General features: G+C 46.8%; 1 protein-coding gene across 3 annotated transcripts; it reads left to right on the top strand.

Moving 5' to 3' along the window:
- Positions 1-1,743: 1,743 nt before the first annotated feature.
- kpna6 (karyopherin alpha 6 (importin alpha 7)) lies at positions 1,744-17,532 on the top strand. 3 transcript variants are annotated; one of them, XM_088931595.1, is made up of 14 exons: positions 1,744-1,882; positions 10,154-10,287; positions 10,701-10,796; positions 10,979-11,078; positions 11,509-11,603; positions 12,060-12,191; positions 12,491-12,579; positions 12,808-12,907; positions 13,960-14,123; positions 15,314-15,392; positions 15,776-15,901; positions 16,150-16,277; positions 16,498-16,676; positions 17,295-17,532. In XM_088931595.1, exons 1-14 carry the CDS (start codon positions 1,879-1,881, stop codon positions 17,480-17,482), a joined length of 1,614 nt encoding a protein of 537 aa, XP_088787721.1. In that variant the 5' UTR covers positions 1,744-1,878; the 3' UTR covers positions 17,483-17,532. The 3 variants fall into 3 exon arrangements, with proteins under 3 accessions (XP_088787721.1, XP_088787723.1, XP_088787722.1); XM_088931597.1 differs by having other exon boundaries at positions 1,749-1,882; positions 16,483-16,676; XM_088931596.1 differs by lacking the exon at positions 1,744-1,882 and adding an exon at positions 2,230-2,310 and having other exon boundaries at positions 16,483-16,676.
- The last annotated feature ends 616 nt before the right edge of the window (positions 17,533-18,148 follow it).

The raw sequence follows: 18,148 nt of genomic DNA on the forward strand, positions 1-18,148 counted from the left end.
TCTGAAGATTTTTTGCCTACAATAAAAAAGATCTGAAAGAAAATAAAATGACGCACTGCATCAGTCTGATAGTGTTTTTCCCCTGATACTCTTTTGCAAATGTCAACACATGAACACATTGTGGTTCCAGATGTCTTGGACTGCTGGCTGTGTCTCATCGCTGCTTTTCTCAGTTAAAAAGTGTTTGAACAGCAAATGAAGATGTTTTTCTTCTCTTGGAATGTTTGTTCTATTTCTTCTTCAAAGATGGCACTTGGGTGCAGAGTGCAAATGTAAGCACAGAAAAACACAACTGTCTCCAATTAATGAGGCAAGATAGTGTTGTGGATACGCATGGAACTGCTGATAAAATCATTGGTAGTCTAGGTTCAGCCGATTTGCCTGAAAATCCTCGCCACCAGTGAACAGAATGAATCGCTATTCATTAAACCCCTGGAAAGATACCGCTGAATAATTTGTAACTGAAGAATAGAAATACTACAAGTCAAATGCACTACTCACAATTGCTTGCAATGAAGGATTCCAATACAACAATTTGGGCTGCGATTGTGGTTCAGGGTACAAACGTCACAGCCAAAATAAATTCAAGATCATCTTTTTTTCTGTCCCTATCCCGGACACCTGATTGCACAGTAAAGAGCAAAGGCACTGTGGGCTTGACGTTCAGATGGAAGACGGTTCTTGAAGATAATCTATCTTACAGATAACCAGCTCTTTTGTTGTTTAGAGTGTGTTGTGATGGACAGTTCATCAGTGTGCTCCGTGTGAGTGATTATTGAGTTGACTCTGCTGAGTAAGCCGTTCACCAATCTACCACTGACGGACTTTGTTACAGTTTAATTTGATGCAGCTGGATTGCTCAAATGTAGGGGCCTAAGCTTTAAATGCATCAAAAATGAATCAGTTCTCTGGATTTTCTGTTGATAATAATCAAGGTATGAGTTCCTGTGAAATTAAAACAGCATTACAAATTTTGTGTTCTAGACATTGTTAATGTCTTTGTTTCTGGGATGGTGGCATTGCGATTATTGCTGCTGCCTTGCAGCTCTCAAGTCCTGGGTTCGATTCTGGACAGTGGCATGTTCTGTGTGCAGCTTGCATGTTTGGAGTGTTTTCTTTAGGCGCTAGGATAGGTGTTGGCTGGTTTTATCATTTCTTTAGTAATGTCAGACAGACAATTGAATCCTTGGAGAATGTTGCTGAAAAAACGTTTAGGAAGACATGACAAGGAAGGATTGCACATAACTTATCCTGACCATTATATCCCACTCAAGATCTGACAGCTCTTTCAAGATAGGCACAGCCAGAAAACGCATAAATTGCAATTGCTGTTTGGCTACAGACAAATTAACAATACAAGCTGCAGCTTAGTTGTCTTGTGTATTATCTTGTGTATTCTTTTTATTTATTGTTGTTGTCATGCTATAAAGCACTAAGAGAATCTGCCTTTAAATGCGCTATATAAAATAAAGTTTATTATTATTACTACTTGGGAGTTAAAATAAGGACCGACTCTCAGACAGAAGGAGTTTTTTCATCTCGTACGTGTGAGTAATTTGTATGTCATCATTTATAATCTAACTGCGAAGATCTGAATGAATGCTTCAACTTGGATTGTCATCGGTATGCGTGCATCAGTCAGCAGAGCCGTTCAAGCGTCGTTCCTCGCCAAGCAATCGCAGACTCCGAACCGCCCACCGCTTTCTAAAACGCGACGACGAGCCATCTGGCTGCTCCGGGCTTCCGTCGTCTTCCGACATATTGTCTGCGGACAGCAAATTCTGGAAGGGAGGGAGAGCGGGCGTGAGATTAAAATTAACAGAAATCGGGACAGAAGAGAGACACGGGGGGGCTGTCACCGGACGTATATCTGCCGCAATGGGTGAGTTGAAAACGTGTAGCTCCCCGCAGAGCAGGCGGAGAGAGGGCGGCGGTAGACGGACCGATTCCCCGGGTCACAGTTTCTCTCATCCGTGCGGGCTGGCGGGGGGGGAGATCACGCTTGTCAAACCCCGGCCCTGTCTCTGCTGGAAAACGGGGAATGGGTGGGGGGACGCGCTGTGTCAGGGGCGTGGGATCCGTTTCCACTGAAGCGGCAGGTTTTGTCTGGGGACGGGTCCGTGGCGCGGTGGGGCTCCCGGGTGTGGGCTGTGTGTGGACGGGCCTGAGCTCAGGAGAGGCCGTGCGGCTGTTTCCAAGGGAGGAGAGCGGAAAAAAAACCCACCTTTAACAGCAGCCAGAGGCGAAAAAATTGCATAAACGCTCCCTAATATTACCCACTCTCACAGCGTCACCCCATCTGTCTGCATGGTACGTAACGTAAATAATAATAATAATAAAAAACCTACAAAACGTGATCTTGATATTGATGTTTATAGCAGTGGCTCATTAGGCACTGTCTTCTTACTAGAAGTGTTGTGGCTTTTTAGTAATCCGATGATTTCCTTTATCAGAAGTTTTTTCTTGTTTCTTTTTTGGCCTGTAGGATTTACAACAGGGTGGTTTTTTTTTTCTCCATATATCCTCTCCGTCATATGAGAAACTGCGGGGAGGGGATTGAAAACGTCGTTTCAAGAATTACAATATTTCCACATACATGAAATGTGTGTGAACCGTTCGTGTGGCGGCTTCCGACATTTTAACTGGCAGGCCTACAGCCGTTCCTCTCCAGCTTGTCTTTTTGAAACCTCTGTATTAGAGAAAGAGGGAATCATCTCCAGATTTGATTAAGGTTTTTTTTTTTGCAGTATCGGTGGAGTAGAATGGACTCTGATTTAAAGGATCTAATTGTGCCCGGGTTTTCAGATATAATTCATTTGCCTTTGTCTGACTTAAACAGATCGGTTTCTATTCACACGTTTTAAGGTCTGTTTTGTTCATGCAGAATCTGATTCATATTTGCACAAGGCTCTTGAGTCAGGCAGTGACTCATGTGCTTAAGCTCTCTCGAGTATATTCTTCAACCTAGCTGGGAAACGCTTCATTTCTGAAAGTCGGTGGCCCCGATATTCATCGTGAACTGTTCCTCTGCGGCATCGTACTTGATAACTGCATGTCAGAGCCGTAAGGGACCTGTAAGTGTGGAGGTGTCCTGGGTTTGATTGTCTCTAAGCCAGGGGTTTCGATTCTGGCCCTGCAGAACCACAGACCCGTTAGTGTTTCTTCCACCTGAGCACTCAAGTAATCAAGTAATCGCTCCTTTAATATAGCTAATGATAGTTCAAGTAAAACCTTTCTCTGGAGTTCCTAAAGATTTATGAGGCTGCCTTTTAACTATTAAGTTGTCAGTAAAATCTACAACCTTTAATAATAATAATAATAATAGTAATTCCGTACAATTACGTAGTGCTTTTCTAGACTCGCTCACTCAAAGTGCTTTACAGGTAACGGGGACTCCCCTCCACCACGACCAGTGTGCAGCACCACCTCTGAGTACCAGGATAAAAAAAAACTGCAGAGGTTCCAATCAGGCAACTTGTTGTCCAGTTAAGGATTCATAGGTCAGGGGCTCAGCTGCAGTGTGGATCTCTAGGACCAGGATTGGGCAGTCCGAAAAGACTGAATTGATCCATGACTCCTCATTTCTGGATGCCCAGAATGACGCTTTCCCTGGACGTGAAGATCACTGGACCAGGGGTGTCCAGATGTGGTTCTGGAGGAGCGACTGCAGGGTTTCAGTCCAGCTCAGCTCCTTGTGACCTCACTCAGACTGCTATTGGCTTGCCTGGACCTATCTGACTGCTTCTCGCTGCTCTTCAGGCCCTGCTGGCATTAAAGACCGACTAGCAGGCCTTGGCACTTCCTGGACAGCTCTGACCCAAAGTGAATAGTCTGGAGCTGCTGAAGGTATCACAGTGTATTGGTCACAAGCAGATATATGTGATGCATTGCTTTCTCAGCAGCTTAAAAAAATGTAAATTAAGGGTCATACATTTTACAGCACATAGAACATTTTGTATTTTTGATCACTTACACATGTATTGACTGGATTTAGGTCTTTTGTGTAAAAAATAAGTACCCTCTTCTTGGTATGGCTTTTCAGACTTCCTTTGATTGTTCATTCCTAGCTGATTACAGTGGTTCTGATCTAGCATTGTGTGTTGAAAAATGAACTGAAGTCTGTACATTTGTCCTGAGGTTAGGAGAACATGGTGAGGTGTTGAATTGCGATGTGCCAGAGGGAGATGCAGTTCCTGCTAGCGGTTTCGGAAGAGGTCGCAGTCACCCCTGAACCTTTTAGGAAGGGAATGGAGGTTCTCGGAGGGTTTGCTCGTTTGGAAGGAAGTTGTCCGGTTGCCGGCTGCCGCCTGCGCTGAGATATCCGTGTGTGCAGTCTGGCCCTGCCTCCCAGCTCCCTGAGCGTGTCCCAGACCAGAAGCACAGCTCCCATGGAAGAACAGACGGAGCTGCTACCTGCCCTGGTGCTGGTTACTCTGAAGCGATCGTTTTCAAGTGCTTCTATATCTTCGCTACTTTTTGTGTCATGCATCTTAATCTGGGTTTGAGTTTTTCGGTCCCAAGCAGCTTGCAGATAGTAGGTGTCTCCCTATTCTTTTCACGGCACTTTTCCACCGGAGCTGCAAACAGGTGCCTGGAACAAGCCCTGTTGTGGGAAAACAATACCCTGGCTTCTCTCAAGAAACGGCCGCATGAGCGACATCCCTGGACCAATTAGCTGCTAACTACCAAGGGGCCTGCTGGACTGAATGGCCCCTTCTTGTCTGTGATCTTTCTTGTGTTCTTTCAGTCCTATTGTGATGGAACAGCATCCCTTCTGCCAGCTTTCACACAGCTGCTCGATGAAGGCCTAAAGCTGCCTGGTCAGGAATATGGTCCTGTTAGCCTATAGTTATCGGTCTGCCATCCCGAATTTGCTTCTGTTCTTTCCTCTTTTAGCGGGGCTTTGTGTTTTAAACTTATAGAAGGAAATTGCGAGATGAATTGTTTCAGGGCTTTGAAGTGCACCATGTTGAAGGCATCAAGCCATTGCCTGCCTTGTCCAGTTTAGATTTTAAGAGCTGTAGGGTGTTTTTTCTCCCTGATGTGACCCTGCAGTTCAGAAATCAAAAGGTGCTGCTGACATGCTCAGCAGTATCAGAAAGTCCTGGTTCTGGTTGACATAGTCCCTGTGGGGATGACAAGTTGGTAGACTGCAGGAGGCAAAGGTGCTCCAGGATATAAGGTAGATGGGTTTCCTGGGTCCAGCTTCATCTCTGCAACTGATTGACTCTGCATCAACCTGTAATGTAAACGTTATCTTGCTGTAAGTGATACCAATGGACTAGTTGCTGATGCACAGTTCACCCCCAATTTCTCTCAAGCTGCTTTAGCATCTGCAGAATGACGTTTTATGTCATGCACTAGCCCCATTTTAAATTGCTTTTCTTATTCATTCCCCTGCCTTTGTAAAACAAATAGTTTTCACTGGTTTGTCTGTACATAGGACAACAAAGGCAAATGAGGCAGTAGCTCCTAGCTTGGCCTTGTGCATTGCAGGATCTGATGCAGGTGCTCATGCTGAAGGGTCACAGTTAAACTACAGGCATGGGAAATGCTTTAATGAGGTATAAGGCCCATCTAACTTGTTTAGTAGTTAGTAGCTCTACTAAATAGCTAATAGCTGCCGCTTACTGTCGGACAACTTGACAGTATCATTACAGCATGTCTGAGAGAGCTGATTTCTTATGACAGTGTTGTGTGTACAATAAGCTTGTACAGCTACTAGCAAATTTGTGCATTTTTGTTGGGCGGGTGTGAGTGATTTGTGTGAACATTGCGAACAGAAACCACTCACTTTACGGCTTGTGTTGTGGGGGTCTGGAACCCTGGCTTCTCTCGACACGTTTTCAGCAGATGTCTTCCACAGGGAGAACAAAGGATGTTTTAGGTCCAGCTTTTTAAAATCTGTGATTTTTCACTTTGAGGAGTGTCTGATGGCACTGCTGTGCAAAAGGCAATCATTATTGCCGCAGAGGAATGGTGACAGAAACAGACCCGTTTCTTCCGCTTGCCTTCACCCGTGATTTGCTTGGCTGGCTGTGAATCTGAGGCAGAACTTGGTTTCTGCCAGAGCTTGTGCAGAACAAGTGTGTGTCTGCTGCACTGTTCGCGTGCCCTGTTAGAGGGCACCAGGTACTCGGTTTCTACCTGCCAGACGTGAAGCACTGTCCTGCAGCACCTGCTGCTTCTCCGGCCCGCAGCAATTTCTGTGATGGGCAGGCGTGGTCTTGAAGAACCACAGTCCAGCCTGTTGGAAGTCACCTTTCAAGGATCAATTTAGTGAGCTGATTTGATCATTTAACTGACCAGAGCAGCTCGGATTCTGGGCAGGCTTTAGGATGTTCACATTTCGGTTCTTAAAGATCTCTGAATTTCTTTTCAGCCCATGCATGTCCTGTTTCTAGTAAGTAAATAATAGGTTCTTCTGCAAGTTCAGAAATTGATGTTCTACAAGCACTGCGGCAGGACATTTCTGCTCAGTCAGATCGTGCACATTCTGGTGTATGTAAGGGGATGAGTTTTCTGAAAGAGGTAATGTCATAGCCTGTATTTAACAACATGACAATGATCAGGAACGAGAGGAGGCCATTCAGCCCATGTAGCCGATTCTAATTATTTGCAACTGATAGATTTTTTAGGATCTCATCCATATATTTCCCGAAAGAAGCCAGGGTACTGGCTTCTAGAACAGGCTGGGTAGCTTGCTCCCCACTCTCACAACTCTTGGTGTAAACAGTTCATTTCAAAATAACTGTGGTACTTCACCTGCAGCCTCTGCAGATTATCTTTAACTAATTATCTAATAAAACATGCAGGGCCATGAGCTGGGAGTCCAAATTGAAAGCACTGTAAATAGATTAGCCTCGTTCTGCTGTGTGCCCAAAAGAAAGAGCGTTTGTCTTCCAGACGAGCAGCGTGTGGCTGCAGAAGCTAATTAATAATCGGTAACCACTGACTTGAATCGCATGCAGAAGTGAATCAATGGTAGAACCTCAGCAGAAGGAGCATTAAAATATTCTTTATGGTGCTGCAGCAGTTTGGGAGCTCAGAGGCAGTGCATTTGAACCGCAAGGATTAATGGCCTTTTTGGAGACTCAGGCCTGAGCTGGTCTGGCCGCACAGCTGGAGAGGCTGCAGACCTGCAGGAGTCACCGTTTTGGGTGGAATGAGGCCCATGCCTGCTCATGCTCATCCTTCTCTGGTGGCACACTGGCACAGCCCTGGCCAGTCAGGCAGTGACATGAGCCAGGAGCGGGCTACAGCAGCGTTCGGGGCAAGGGCCTCACATCAGTGCTGTTTTTTCGCTTGAAGCAGGCGCAGGGCAGGCCGCAGGTATGCCTCTGCTTGACTGAGCCTTCGACAGTGTGCCTGCTGGGCTTCCTCCTCTTGTGGAGGAGCTGGCAGCTCCCATGCGTGAGCTTCAAGGGCTCCAGCATCTTCTCCTGGCAGAGCCGCTGAGGCTGAGCCAGGAGCACTAATCCAGAATAGTAAGGCTGACATACCGAGCATTTCTCTCTTTTTTTTTTTGCAAGGCCCATGTGACCAGAGAACTAAAACGGGATCGCTGAAGCTGGGTTAAACTCGACACAAGGAGGCATCCCTGGTTACCCAAGGCCAGAATAACATGATAATTTCTAAAATTAGTGATATGCATGTAATATCTGTACCGAAGCCATAACGTTTTATTTTTGAAGCCTGCAGCTCTACCATCTGGAGTCTGGGATTATCAGATATCGCAGGCTGTTCATGGTTTCGGGTCTCTTCAGCACTTGGAGAGTTGATTACATCACTAGAAGAAATCGGGGACTGCCTGAAATCCTAGGCTTAGGAATTGGTGCCCTCGGTTTTAGCTAATCCGTGACACTAATTAATTTCAACAAATCTAGCTGTTCGATATTCTGACGAGTATGCTACTTTTTTAACTAATTACAACAAATAAAGTGGTGAATAGCCTTGAGTTCAGACATGTTGTGCCACAGTATGCTCCAGCTGTGAAGTCGGTCCAAAGATTACAAGATACAAGTAAGTCCTGTATCACAACAGTCTAATTCTGTTCCAGATTCTACATTTTTCCATTTCACACAACCCTAATCTCCATATTTTACCTCTTTTACAACTTTCTTTAAATGCGCTGTCAACCTTGTGGCATGAGAGAGTCTGATTTGAGTTGGTTTCAAAAAGGCAGAGTATTAAAAAGCTTCATTCTGAAGTAGTGGGTCTGGTGAGGTTTCAGAGGTGCTGGTTATTGTTTGTACACTACAAGGGCACCACGTACTGTAGCTTAAGGTTTTGGTGGTTCCTGTCTCTGTAAGTCTGTTTGACATCAGTTAGTTTGCCATGTTGGTTGGCCTTCGGGAATTCCTCTTGCTTGAGTCAAGGGGTACCTCGACACAAATTTGGAATCCTGTTGCAAAGTAACCATGCTGCCTGGCCTCGCACTTCTGAGCAATCCCCGGATGATTCACGATTGGCTGGGCGTTTGCCTGCCCGCACAAAAGCCGAGGGTGGACACCAAGAGTTACACAACTCATCCCGTGTGATTATCTGTGAATAAAGCTATTTGTTCTCTTTGCCAAGTGACTGACTTGTGATTCAGCCCAGTGTTCTGTCTGTGGTCACTACAGCAGTCTTTAGGCTAGCGCGCTGTGTAGCGGTCAGGATTTCACATTTGTTTTTCCACACTCCGAAGGACTGACTTTGCAGACGTTAGCTGTGCATTTGATAAACAACGTTTAGGCCCGTCACCTGTCGCCACCAGAAACAGCATTTGGCTTTGCTTTCAAGCCCATTGTGAGTGCGTTTAAGATTGGTACAGAGTTCAACATTAGATATTTCTTTCCTCAGGTGCAGAAATTTCCCTTGTTTTTTTAACTTTCAGGTTTTAGATGTTGCAGGATAGTATAGAAATGGATTTGATGAAGGCAAAAGGCAAAAAACAGAGTTTGCACCCCTGTGCACGTAGGGACATCCCTGACCTGGTAGATTATGCACAGGGACCTGCAGGCTGCTGTGTAGTACGGGGTTTAACATTGTGATCCGTCACAAACATGAGATGTAACAATTGTCAAGTAGGGAAAGGAGATCTCAAAAGTATCATCAATGACTGTTTATATTTTGGGCAGTTCAATTTTTTTGTGCAGTTTTTTTTGCTTATATGCAGTTTTTGTCACGAGAACGGCCATTATGGCGTTGGCCCTGTCTGGGTTCTATTCTGGAAGCAATGGGCCACTTCCTCTTTCTGAAAGCCAGCTACATCAGGCACAGCTTTTTGTAATCGGAAAGGACTGTGCGGAGACTAAACCGGCTCAGTTCTTGAGAAATACCCTCATATCCTCAGCTCACAGATGCATACTTCTTCTTTTGTGCGTGCCCCGAGTGTTTCCTAGAAAGAGTGTCTAGAAGGGAACGCGGTGTTCCTGCTTTGTGTTGTTCTCCGTACACTGTCTGCTGTAGCTGATGTGCTCAGTGCTGAATATAGCACTCACGCACCTCCCTTACTTACTTCACTGCAGATTAATATTACATTCCAGTTACTGATGTAGCTGGCACTTCTGATGAGTGCACGTGCTGTTTTAACTTTGTGAACAGATAAAACAAAGCGCCTCGTTATTCATTTGATGTGCTTTTCTTTTGGAAGTACAGGCCAGGCGAGCTATTGTGAATACAGCTTCCCCGCTGTGACTCGGCCTTGGCCGGGGCTACAGGCAGGCAGGCTCACACTTGTTGGAAACCGCAGTGGTTTCTTCTCCCGTCAGTCAGCTGCCCTTTTCTTCATGTGTCTGTCCTCAGTGTGCCTCCTCTTACTCTCCCCCTGGAATTCTTTGGTCAAGCTAACCGAGACAGGAATTAGGGTGAATTGAAAGATAAACTTGTGGAAAGTTTCTGCCTTGGAAAGCAGGAAATACCACGTGAGGGATACGTCACGTTGGACGGCAGGTGATTCCTGGGAAGGTGATCTGCATGGATGTGCTGAAAAGGTGTGGTGGTGAAATAGCCGTGTTGATTTTTTGGTATCAGTAAGTGAAAAGATTCATGAAATTGCAGATTAGCAGCTGCAGAACTGTTTTTGTTTCAATCCAATGTGCGAATCTGTAAATACAGGGCGAGGGCTTCAGGTGTCTGAGCGTTTGTGTCCTTTGTTGCCTTTTGACAGAAACCACAGCGAGTCCCGCGAAAGATAATTACAGAATGAACCGGTACAAGAACAAAGCACTGAACCTGGAGGAGATGCGCAGGAGGAGAGAGGAAGAGGGAATCCAGCTGAGGAAACAGAAACGAGAACAGCAGGTAGCCTTCCTTTGAATTCCAGGTTTCTTTGTTTTCTTTTACCACGTGTGTCAAAACAGGAGTTCAACACAAGGTCCGGCCTGCCCTGGGGACTTGGCTGGGTAGGACTCTAAATTCACCTTGACTGTGTCTCCTGGAATAATCCGGGATGAGATCAGCGGTTTATCCGGATCCTGCAGGGCATGTTGGATCTGATATTGGAATACTAGAAATTGGGATGGACAGTTTAAATGTGAACATGTGCATTAGCCCAGCTGTCTAAGAAAAGTAGCGCATTTGCTAATCCTTGGCATACTTTCATCACAAAATGTTGCATCACATTAATAGTGCGGATTATTTCATCGCAAGACTTTAGAGTAGAGTCGGGCACTAGCAGAGTCTCAGATTCTGGCCTTTTTCCCCACTTTCCTCAGCTCTTCAAGAGGAGAAACGTGGAGATGCTGAATGACGAGGCGGGAGTGTTCGACAGTCCTCTGATGGACTCCTTCGTCAGCTCCACCACACCTGGGGTGAGTGTCGGTGCCTGGCGAGCTTCACTTGGACCAGTGGTTCGGTTCTGGAGACTGTCCGGGTGAAGCGGCTCTGTAACAGGATCTGGAAGAGGTTCAGCTCCTCCTTCGCTGGTCAGTATGGTTAACCTGTGTGTTACATTCCCTAGTCGGGAGTGAACTTGTCCTCTGTGTGGTTTCAGGAGGGAGTCATCACAAGAGACATGGTGGAGATGCTCTTTTCAGAGGACCCTGAGCTCCAGCTCTCAACAACTCAGAAATTCAGAAAGCTGCTGTCGAAAGGTATCTTGTTCATACTACCGAAACCTGGGGTTCCCAGTCCTGGTCCTGGGAGCCCACAAACCTGTTGCTTCGTGTTTTATTAAATAATTTATCTCTTCAACCCTTCATAGACCTAAACCTAGTTTTACTTTAAACTCTGGGTTCAGTTTCTAAGCCTGTAGGAAGTACCTGTTTACTAAAGGGTTTCATAAGAAACTCAAGATCTGCATGCAACCTGTGATCAGAAGTAAAATGCAAAGCTCCCTTGTTGTTTAGGTTAAGTGGTTGTTTAGCTAAAAAAACAGCTGTTGTGCGGGTCACCAGGCCTAGGACTGGGAGCCCCATCTTCCTCTCACACAGCAGTGCCCTGCTCCGTGTCACGCCATGTTAGGTGCCAGTGGGTTTCTGGGCTCTGCCCTTCCTTCTTCCTAATTCTCGTGCTCTCTTACAGAACCCAACCCGCCAATCGATGAAGTTATCAACACACCGGGGGTTGTGGAGCGGTTTGTGGAGTTTCTGAAAAAAAGTGTCAACTGCACATTACAGGTGTGTCGTGTGATTTGGTGTCACGTGTGGTTTTCTTTCAGGTTTGAGGACAGACAGTAAAAGGGCTGGTGTCTAGCCCCTGTGTCCACTTACAGTAGATCTGATTGTTCTCTAAAGTTCTGTTTTTACACCTCTGTCATTGAATATAATGATCCTGGTTTCCCATTAAGAACGAGTCATAATTTTAGAGATTAAAATGGATTGATTAATTGTTGAATGATTCAGGAAAGTAAATTCATCATTAAAACAAATTGGTAGGTAGTGTTTGAACATGATCCTCCATTCCAGCAGGTAATATAGTTCACACCATATACATCATCCTCGTAATTCTTTCGGAATTTAACTATTAGCTTTTCAGAACAGAATAAAAATCTACCGGTGTGACTTTAACCTCAGACCCAGGGGGAATACAACTTTTATCTAATATTTGACTTCGTCACGTCTCCCCCCCCCCAGTTTGAAGCTGCCTGGGCTTTGACAAATATTGCGTCTGGAACCTCGCAGCAGACCAAGATCGTGATCGAGGCGGGGGCTGTGCCTATCTTCATTGAGCTGCTCAACTCGGACTTCGAGGACGTGCAGGAACAGGTGAACAGCCACCGCCATACTGTACCGTGCTTTGGGGATCTGGGCGATCGAGTGATTTCAGTTGTTAAAACTCTTGTCACACCTCTGGCCTCTGTAGCTGCTTTTGTTGTGAAGGGTTTAGGTACCGAGGGCATTGTGGAAGTGCTGGCTGCAGTGCACATCATCTTAGCAACAGCTGTTAATTCTGTTGGCCAGCTGTTGGCTGGCTGAAATAGCTGTAGCTGTGCTTTAGCCAATTGATTAGAAATTCAAAGTTATACTGAACTGAAAACTTAAGCGGGGTTTCCCTGCGTCTTCAGGCCGTGTGGGCTCTAGGAAACATCGCAGGAGACAGCGCAGTGTGTAGAGACTACGTCCTGAGCTGCAACATCCTTCCACCACTATTAATGTAAGTACATGGGCCGTCGGGAAAGAAAAGTGCTTCAGTTTCTGCTGTGATTATATGCACTCAGTATATAAACCTACTTGAATGATTCAGCCTGGCAAGTAGCTATGTCGTATTTGTTGTGGTTTTGCAAATTACGGTCAAAATATGCTGCCTGCTTTTTCTGTACCTCTCAGTGAAATGAGGCATGGTAGTGAAGGTGCGTTTGACCCCTGGTTGTCCTTCTTTAAGGTTGCTGACCAAGTCTACCCGGCTGACGATGACCAGGAACGCAGTCTGGGCCCTCTCTAACTTGTGCAGGGGGAAGAGCCCGCCACCGGACTTTGAGAAGGTATGTTATCATGCTGTCACACAACCCATTGGGGTTTTGTTCACGTGCTTTTCAGTAAACACAAATGGGGAATCTTGTTTTTCCTCCTGTGTACCCTCCGCACGTGCAACAGTTGTCAATTGGTTTAGCCAGACCACAGACTCGCAGGCAGCCAGCATACCACAGGGCTTGCTCTTACACACCACATGTAGATCAGGTGGTGTCTGGATATGTCTTGGCCTCTGATGGAAATGATGCGTGTTATGTCCATCTTATTGCAGTAGTGCAGACTCGAACCTGCAGTCTTATAATGATCATCTTACCAGCTGGGTTTCTTGGAAAGCCCAGGGTGGACTTTTATTGCTGTGCAGTCCCTCCCCATTAGGGTCAGGCATGCGTACACTAGTGGTTTCCACAGTAACCAGCTGTGAGCAGCGAGGCTTTAATTGGCTGCTATGCGAGACGACTGCAAGGCAGCGTGTCGGCACACTCTGTGCTCTGCTCTCCGGACCACTCCTCTGGATTGCAGAGTGCCTCAGTGAAAGGCGTATGCCTGGTCCAGAAATGCCTGTTGCATTAGTCCGTATATATGCTATAGACTAATGCAGTATATATATATCAGTCACAGAGACTCAAAGAAAAGTAAAGCACATTTCTTTAGAAATGCAGCTGTAGTTAAAATTCTGAAACAGTCTTAATCTTCTAAAAATAAATTGATTTTATCAACTTTTGGTTAATTTTACCATGATCATCCAAATCCACGTATAACAGAATCTTTATCTGCAAAAAGGTTTATTCCAGCTCCGTGTTGGTTATGAATTTGTGTTCTGAACTGCTCTGCTTTCGTTTCAGCATTCGATTCCCAGTTTGGTCACAGTGGACGTTGGGTTGGATAGAATATAAAGCTGCTTGTTTTTTGGAACTGTGTATATGGGTGCACACTGTTTGGTTCGACACTTAATCCCGCAAACTGCCTGCGGAAGATGAGCATAAGGCATGTCGCCTGTCGCGGCGTTTCAGCGGACTTGGTGGCGGTAGGAGGAGAAGGTAACACCTTGACTGTTGTGTTCCAGGTGTCCCCCTGTCTGCCGGTCCTGTCCAGACTCCTGTTCAGCAGTGACCCGGATTTGCTCGCCGACGCGTGCTGGGCCTTGTCCTACCTCTCCGATGGGCCCAATGAGAAGATCCAGGCCGTGATTGACTCGGGGGTGTGCAGGAGACTGGTGGAGCTGTTGATGTAGGTGCTGCCCGCCGTTGTCGGGCTTCATTTCCTGCTGCTGTGTATAGGCCATCGGAGGACACTGAAGGACGCTGTAGACCGGGGCAGCGGTGTGGCACTGTGGGTGGGGAGCTGGGCTCGCACCTGGAAGGTTGTGGGTTCGAACTCCAGGCGAGACATTGCTGTTGGACACCTGAACAAGGTTCTTCACCTGAATTGTTCGAATTGTATCCCTTGGATAGGAGTGTTCGATAAGTTGGTAAGGCCCAAGTGTCATGGCATAAACTGAAGGAGGTGGGTGCCTGCTGGTTTTCAGTGTGGGGTTAGTCCCTCCCCTTTCTCTTTTCAGTGATGCTGAAATAGCAGGATCCATTTTCAAGCAGTTCCTGAACGTTTTCTGTTGGGAAAGCATTAGGCTTAGGGTCTCGGGAATTTAGAGTTTTTCAGCCCTCTTTATTGCAGTTTAATTGAATCCACCTGCATCTCATTCTGTATTCTCACTGAATGTCTGCATCCTCTTCCTGGAACCCTTTCAGAAAAAGAAGATGATTTTTAACACGCAGTTGTACCTTTTTTTGACTCTATAAACTGCAGGTATTGCAGGTATCCCCATATGGCTTCAGCTATGGAGTGTTTTCGTGTCTCGGCTCCCAGCTGTGAACCCTGTCGCCACACACAGGGAGAACTAGGAAGTGTAATCCAGCTGCTTTAACTCCACCATCCTTGGAGCCATTCGGCACAGCTCTGTACAGGACGTTTTGCGCCGATTTGAAGGCACTTAATTACATGATTTTGACGTTTTGAAGGAATCAAAAGGCAGTTTGAATGTAAAATGCTGCAGCTGATAAACCACTTTGTGAGGTGTTTTGAGCGGAACAGAGGCCTGTCCCTCGCAGAAGCAGGGGGTCGCTGTGTTGCCGGGAGCTGACTTACACCAAGCCCTGCCCTGGCATCGCTCAGCCAATGGTGTGCCGCAGCTTAAGGAATCCCCCTCACAGTTGGCTACCCGCGTGACCGGGCTCGAACCCACGTGTCCTGTGTCGTAGAGCTCTATCCGCGTTTGAGTGTCTTTACCAGCTGAGCCACTCGAGAGCTGGCAGAGTGAGCCTGTCCTGAATGGATCTTTGTATCTAGTAGACTTACGTACTGGATGTGATGTTTGCCAAGCAAATCCTGAGTAATCTTCCCAAGCTCTCTTCTCCCCCAAGGCACACGGACTACAAAGTGGCTTCCCCGGCTCTAAGAGCTGTAGGGAATATTGTGACAGGAGACGACATCCAGACACAGGTAAGTCATTGTTCAGAATCCAGGCTCCCATACACTGCGTTGAGCTGTAGCTTGTCTTTTTTTCCAATACACAGGGGAATATGAGGTAATTAAGCAATTTTACTTTTTCTTTGATGTCCAAGCTCTATAAGACAACACCGTTTGTTCTGTAGTTTGTTAAATCGGTGTTTGCAGACTACTTGTAAAATTGTGAGGTGTTCATGTCAGAGGTTATCTCCAGTTGAGGGTTTGATTCTTTTCTCTTTGATCCCATTTAAAAGTCATGGTATCACACCAGCTGTCAGCTCGCACACTAGACTTAGAAGAGACGAGAGGGCAGGCAAGCTAATGGAAGAGAAGGTCTTGTTGATTCATGCGTATTGCTTGTGTGCTTTGTTGTGCAGGTGGTCTTGAACTGCTCAGCCCTGCCCTGTCTCTTGCACCTCTTGAGCAGCCCCAAGGAGTCCATCCGTAAAGAAGCCTGCTGGACCATCTCCAACATCACAGCAGGAAACAGAGCACAGATACAGGTAGCAGACAAGACTGTAACCAGCCTCTCTGATACAGATTGAAGGGCAATACAGGGCTGTCATTTACAATCCCCATAGTCATACTCTTGTGCACAGACATATTAAGTCTCGAGGCCCATTGTGGTGCACTCCCTTGCTGTTTTGCTTCTGCATTTCATAAAGCTGACATCCTGAAGGAATCGAGTGTGGCTTGTGTTCAGAATGGCTATGCAGGCTAAGTGGTTCGCTTGTTTCTTTCTGAATCCCAGGCTGTCATAGATGCGAACATCTTTCCTGTGCTGATAGACATACTACAGAAAGCCGAGTTCCGCACGAGAAAAGAGGCTGCCTGGGCGATCACAAACGCCACATCGGGGGGAACACCGGAACAGATCAGGTGAGCTGCTGCAAAGCGAAACCAACACGCCCCTTAATTCCATCAACAACAGCATTACATCTGCTGTCTTTCTTGGGTCTCATACAGACTGAATTTCAAGGGACGTTACGTACAGTTTGAATTTCGTGCATACAACAGATACTGGCTGTTTGCAGGGAGACCGATTTAGAAGGAGCGCTTCCGCACAGCAGATCAGGTTGTACAGTGGCTGTCTCCGCAGGTACCTGGTGAATCTGGGCTGCATCAAGCCGCTCTGCGACCTGCTCACTGTCATGGACTCCAAGATCGTGCAGGTGGCCCTGAACGGGCTGGAGAACATCCTGCGGCTCGGCGAGCAGGAAGCCAAGCAGAACGGCACAGGCATCAACCCCTACTGCGGCCTGATCGAGGAGGCCTACGGTAAGGACGATCCGCTGTTCCTCTTTCCTCTCCTCATAGAGTGGCATGTGTGACAAGACTGTTCTTTTCCTGGAACAGGCACAGATGTTGGCACTGACCCTGATGTTTATAGTGGCCTGTTTGTAAATCTGCTTTTCTGTCCGTCGGTTTGTCTTTCTGCCTGTTGCCTGTATGTCTGCACACCTGCATGCCCTCTTCAGCTTCTTATCAGCACTTGCTCTTTCGGGTTCTGACAGTTTTATGCATGCTGTTTCCTCTCTACTGGACCTGGTCTTGTGACCTCGACGTGTTGGAGAAACCTCTTTGTGCCCTGTGCGAGAAATATAGGCTTTAGCATGCGTTGTTGCTTCCTCTCAAAAAAAAAAACTAACACAGATGGTCTTACACCAAAAAGTGGGATGTTTGTTCCTTTATTTCCAAAGAAACAGTAAATTGGTGACTTTGCTGAAAAATTAAACAGTGCTGCACACCTCCTTCTGTTTATTTGTTGACAAGTGAGCAGTTCTGCAGACTTATACAGTGATGAACAGCCAGGTCTAGATCTCCGATACTTGTATGAAAGAATAATAAATTGCTGTGTTGGGCAAATCTGGAATTGGGACGTCTCTCTCGCCTCAGGGCTGGACAAGATCGAGTTCCTGCAGAGCCACGAGAACCAGGAGATCTACCAGAAGGCCTTCGACCTGATCGAGCACTACTTCGGCGTGGAGGAGGAGGACGCCAGCCTGGCCCCGCAGGTGGACGCGAGCCAGCAGCAGTACCTCTTCCCCCAGCAGGAGGCCCCGATGGAGGGCTTCCAGCTCTAACCGCCCTGGCCGAGGAGGAGAAACCAAACCGCGCAAAAAAAACAAACAAACAAGACAACCACCGCCGCAAAAGTAAAACTTTAATAATTCTCCAAAACACTACGCTGGGCAACCGGGCCTGTGAGGCGCCCGCACACTCTCCCTGCCAGACCCCTAGACCACCAGGGCTTCGGCCTGCGCACGCTGCTTGAACCCGCCACTTTCAGAGAGCCGAGGCACCGCGAGGAACCCCATCCTCCCCAGGCGGCCCCCAGAACAGCCCCATTTCTTTCTCTTTAGTCGAGTCTCGTGAGAGAAGCTGGTTTCGCCAGGTGCCGGCTCTCCACAGAGAGGGGGGGGTTTCGGTTGCAAAGCTAATTCTGAGGGCCTCGGAGCTCCATGATGGGGACAACGTCTGCTCTGAGGTTGGGGGAGGTTTGGCGTAGTTACTCTAAGCATTAAAACCAGGCAGTTATTTCCAAGAGAGATGCTCTTTCCCCGGCCTGACAAGCGGGGGTAATGGCAGACTAGACGTTGAGAGAAAATTGGTGTCTGTGGGTTGAGTACTTTTTACAATTTCTTTAAGCCACTTTAACAAATGGCATCTTCTCAAAACATTTTTTTTTTGCAAATCCATGTTCAGCAGATGCAGTGAGCCCGGTTGCTAATACTCCAGGAGCCAGAATC

The sequence above is a fragment of the Atractosteus spatula genome, chromosome 14 (assembly GCF_055471065.1).
Source record: "Atractosteus spatula isolate fAtrSpa1 chromosome 14, fAtrSpa1.hap1, whole genome shotgun sequence".
In the NCBI taxonomy this organism is placed as follows: domain Eukaryota; kingdom Metazoa; phylum Chordata; class Actinopteri; order Semionotiformes; family Lepisosteidae; genus Atractosteus; species Atractosteus spatula.

Bases quoted from the DNA above. Each gene is read 5' to 3' on its own strand.
- kpna6 (XM_088931597.1), top strand. The intron at 11,079-11,508 runs GTATCTTGTTCA...GCTCTCTTACAG, and splicing joins CAGAAAGCTGCTGTCGAAAG to AACCCAACCCGCCAATCGAT. The intron at 16,278-16,482 runs GTGAGCTGCTGC...CAGGTTGTACAG, and splicing joins GGAACACCGGAACAGATCAG to TGGCTGTCTCCGCAGGTACC.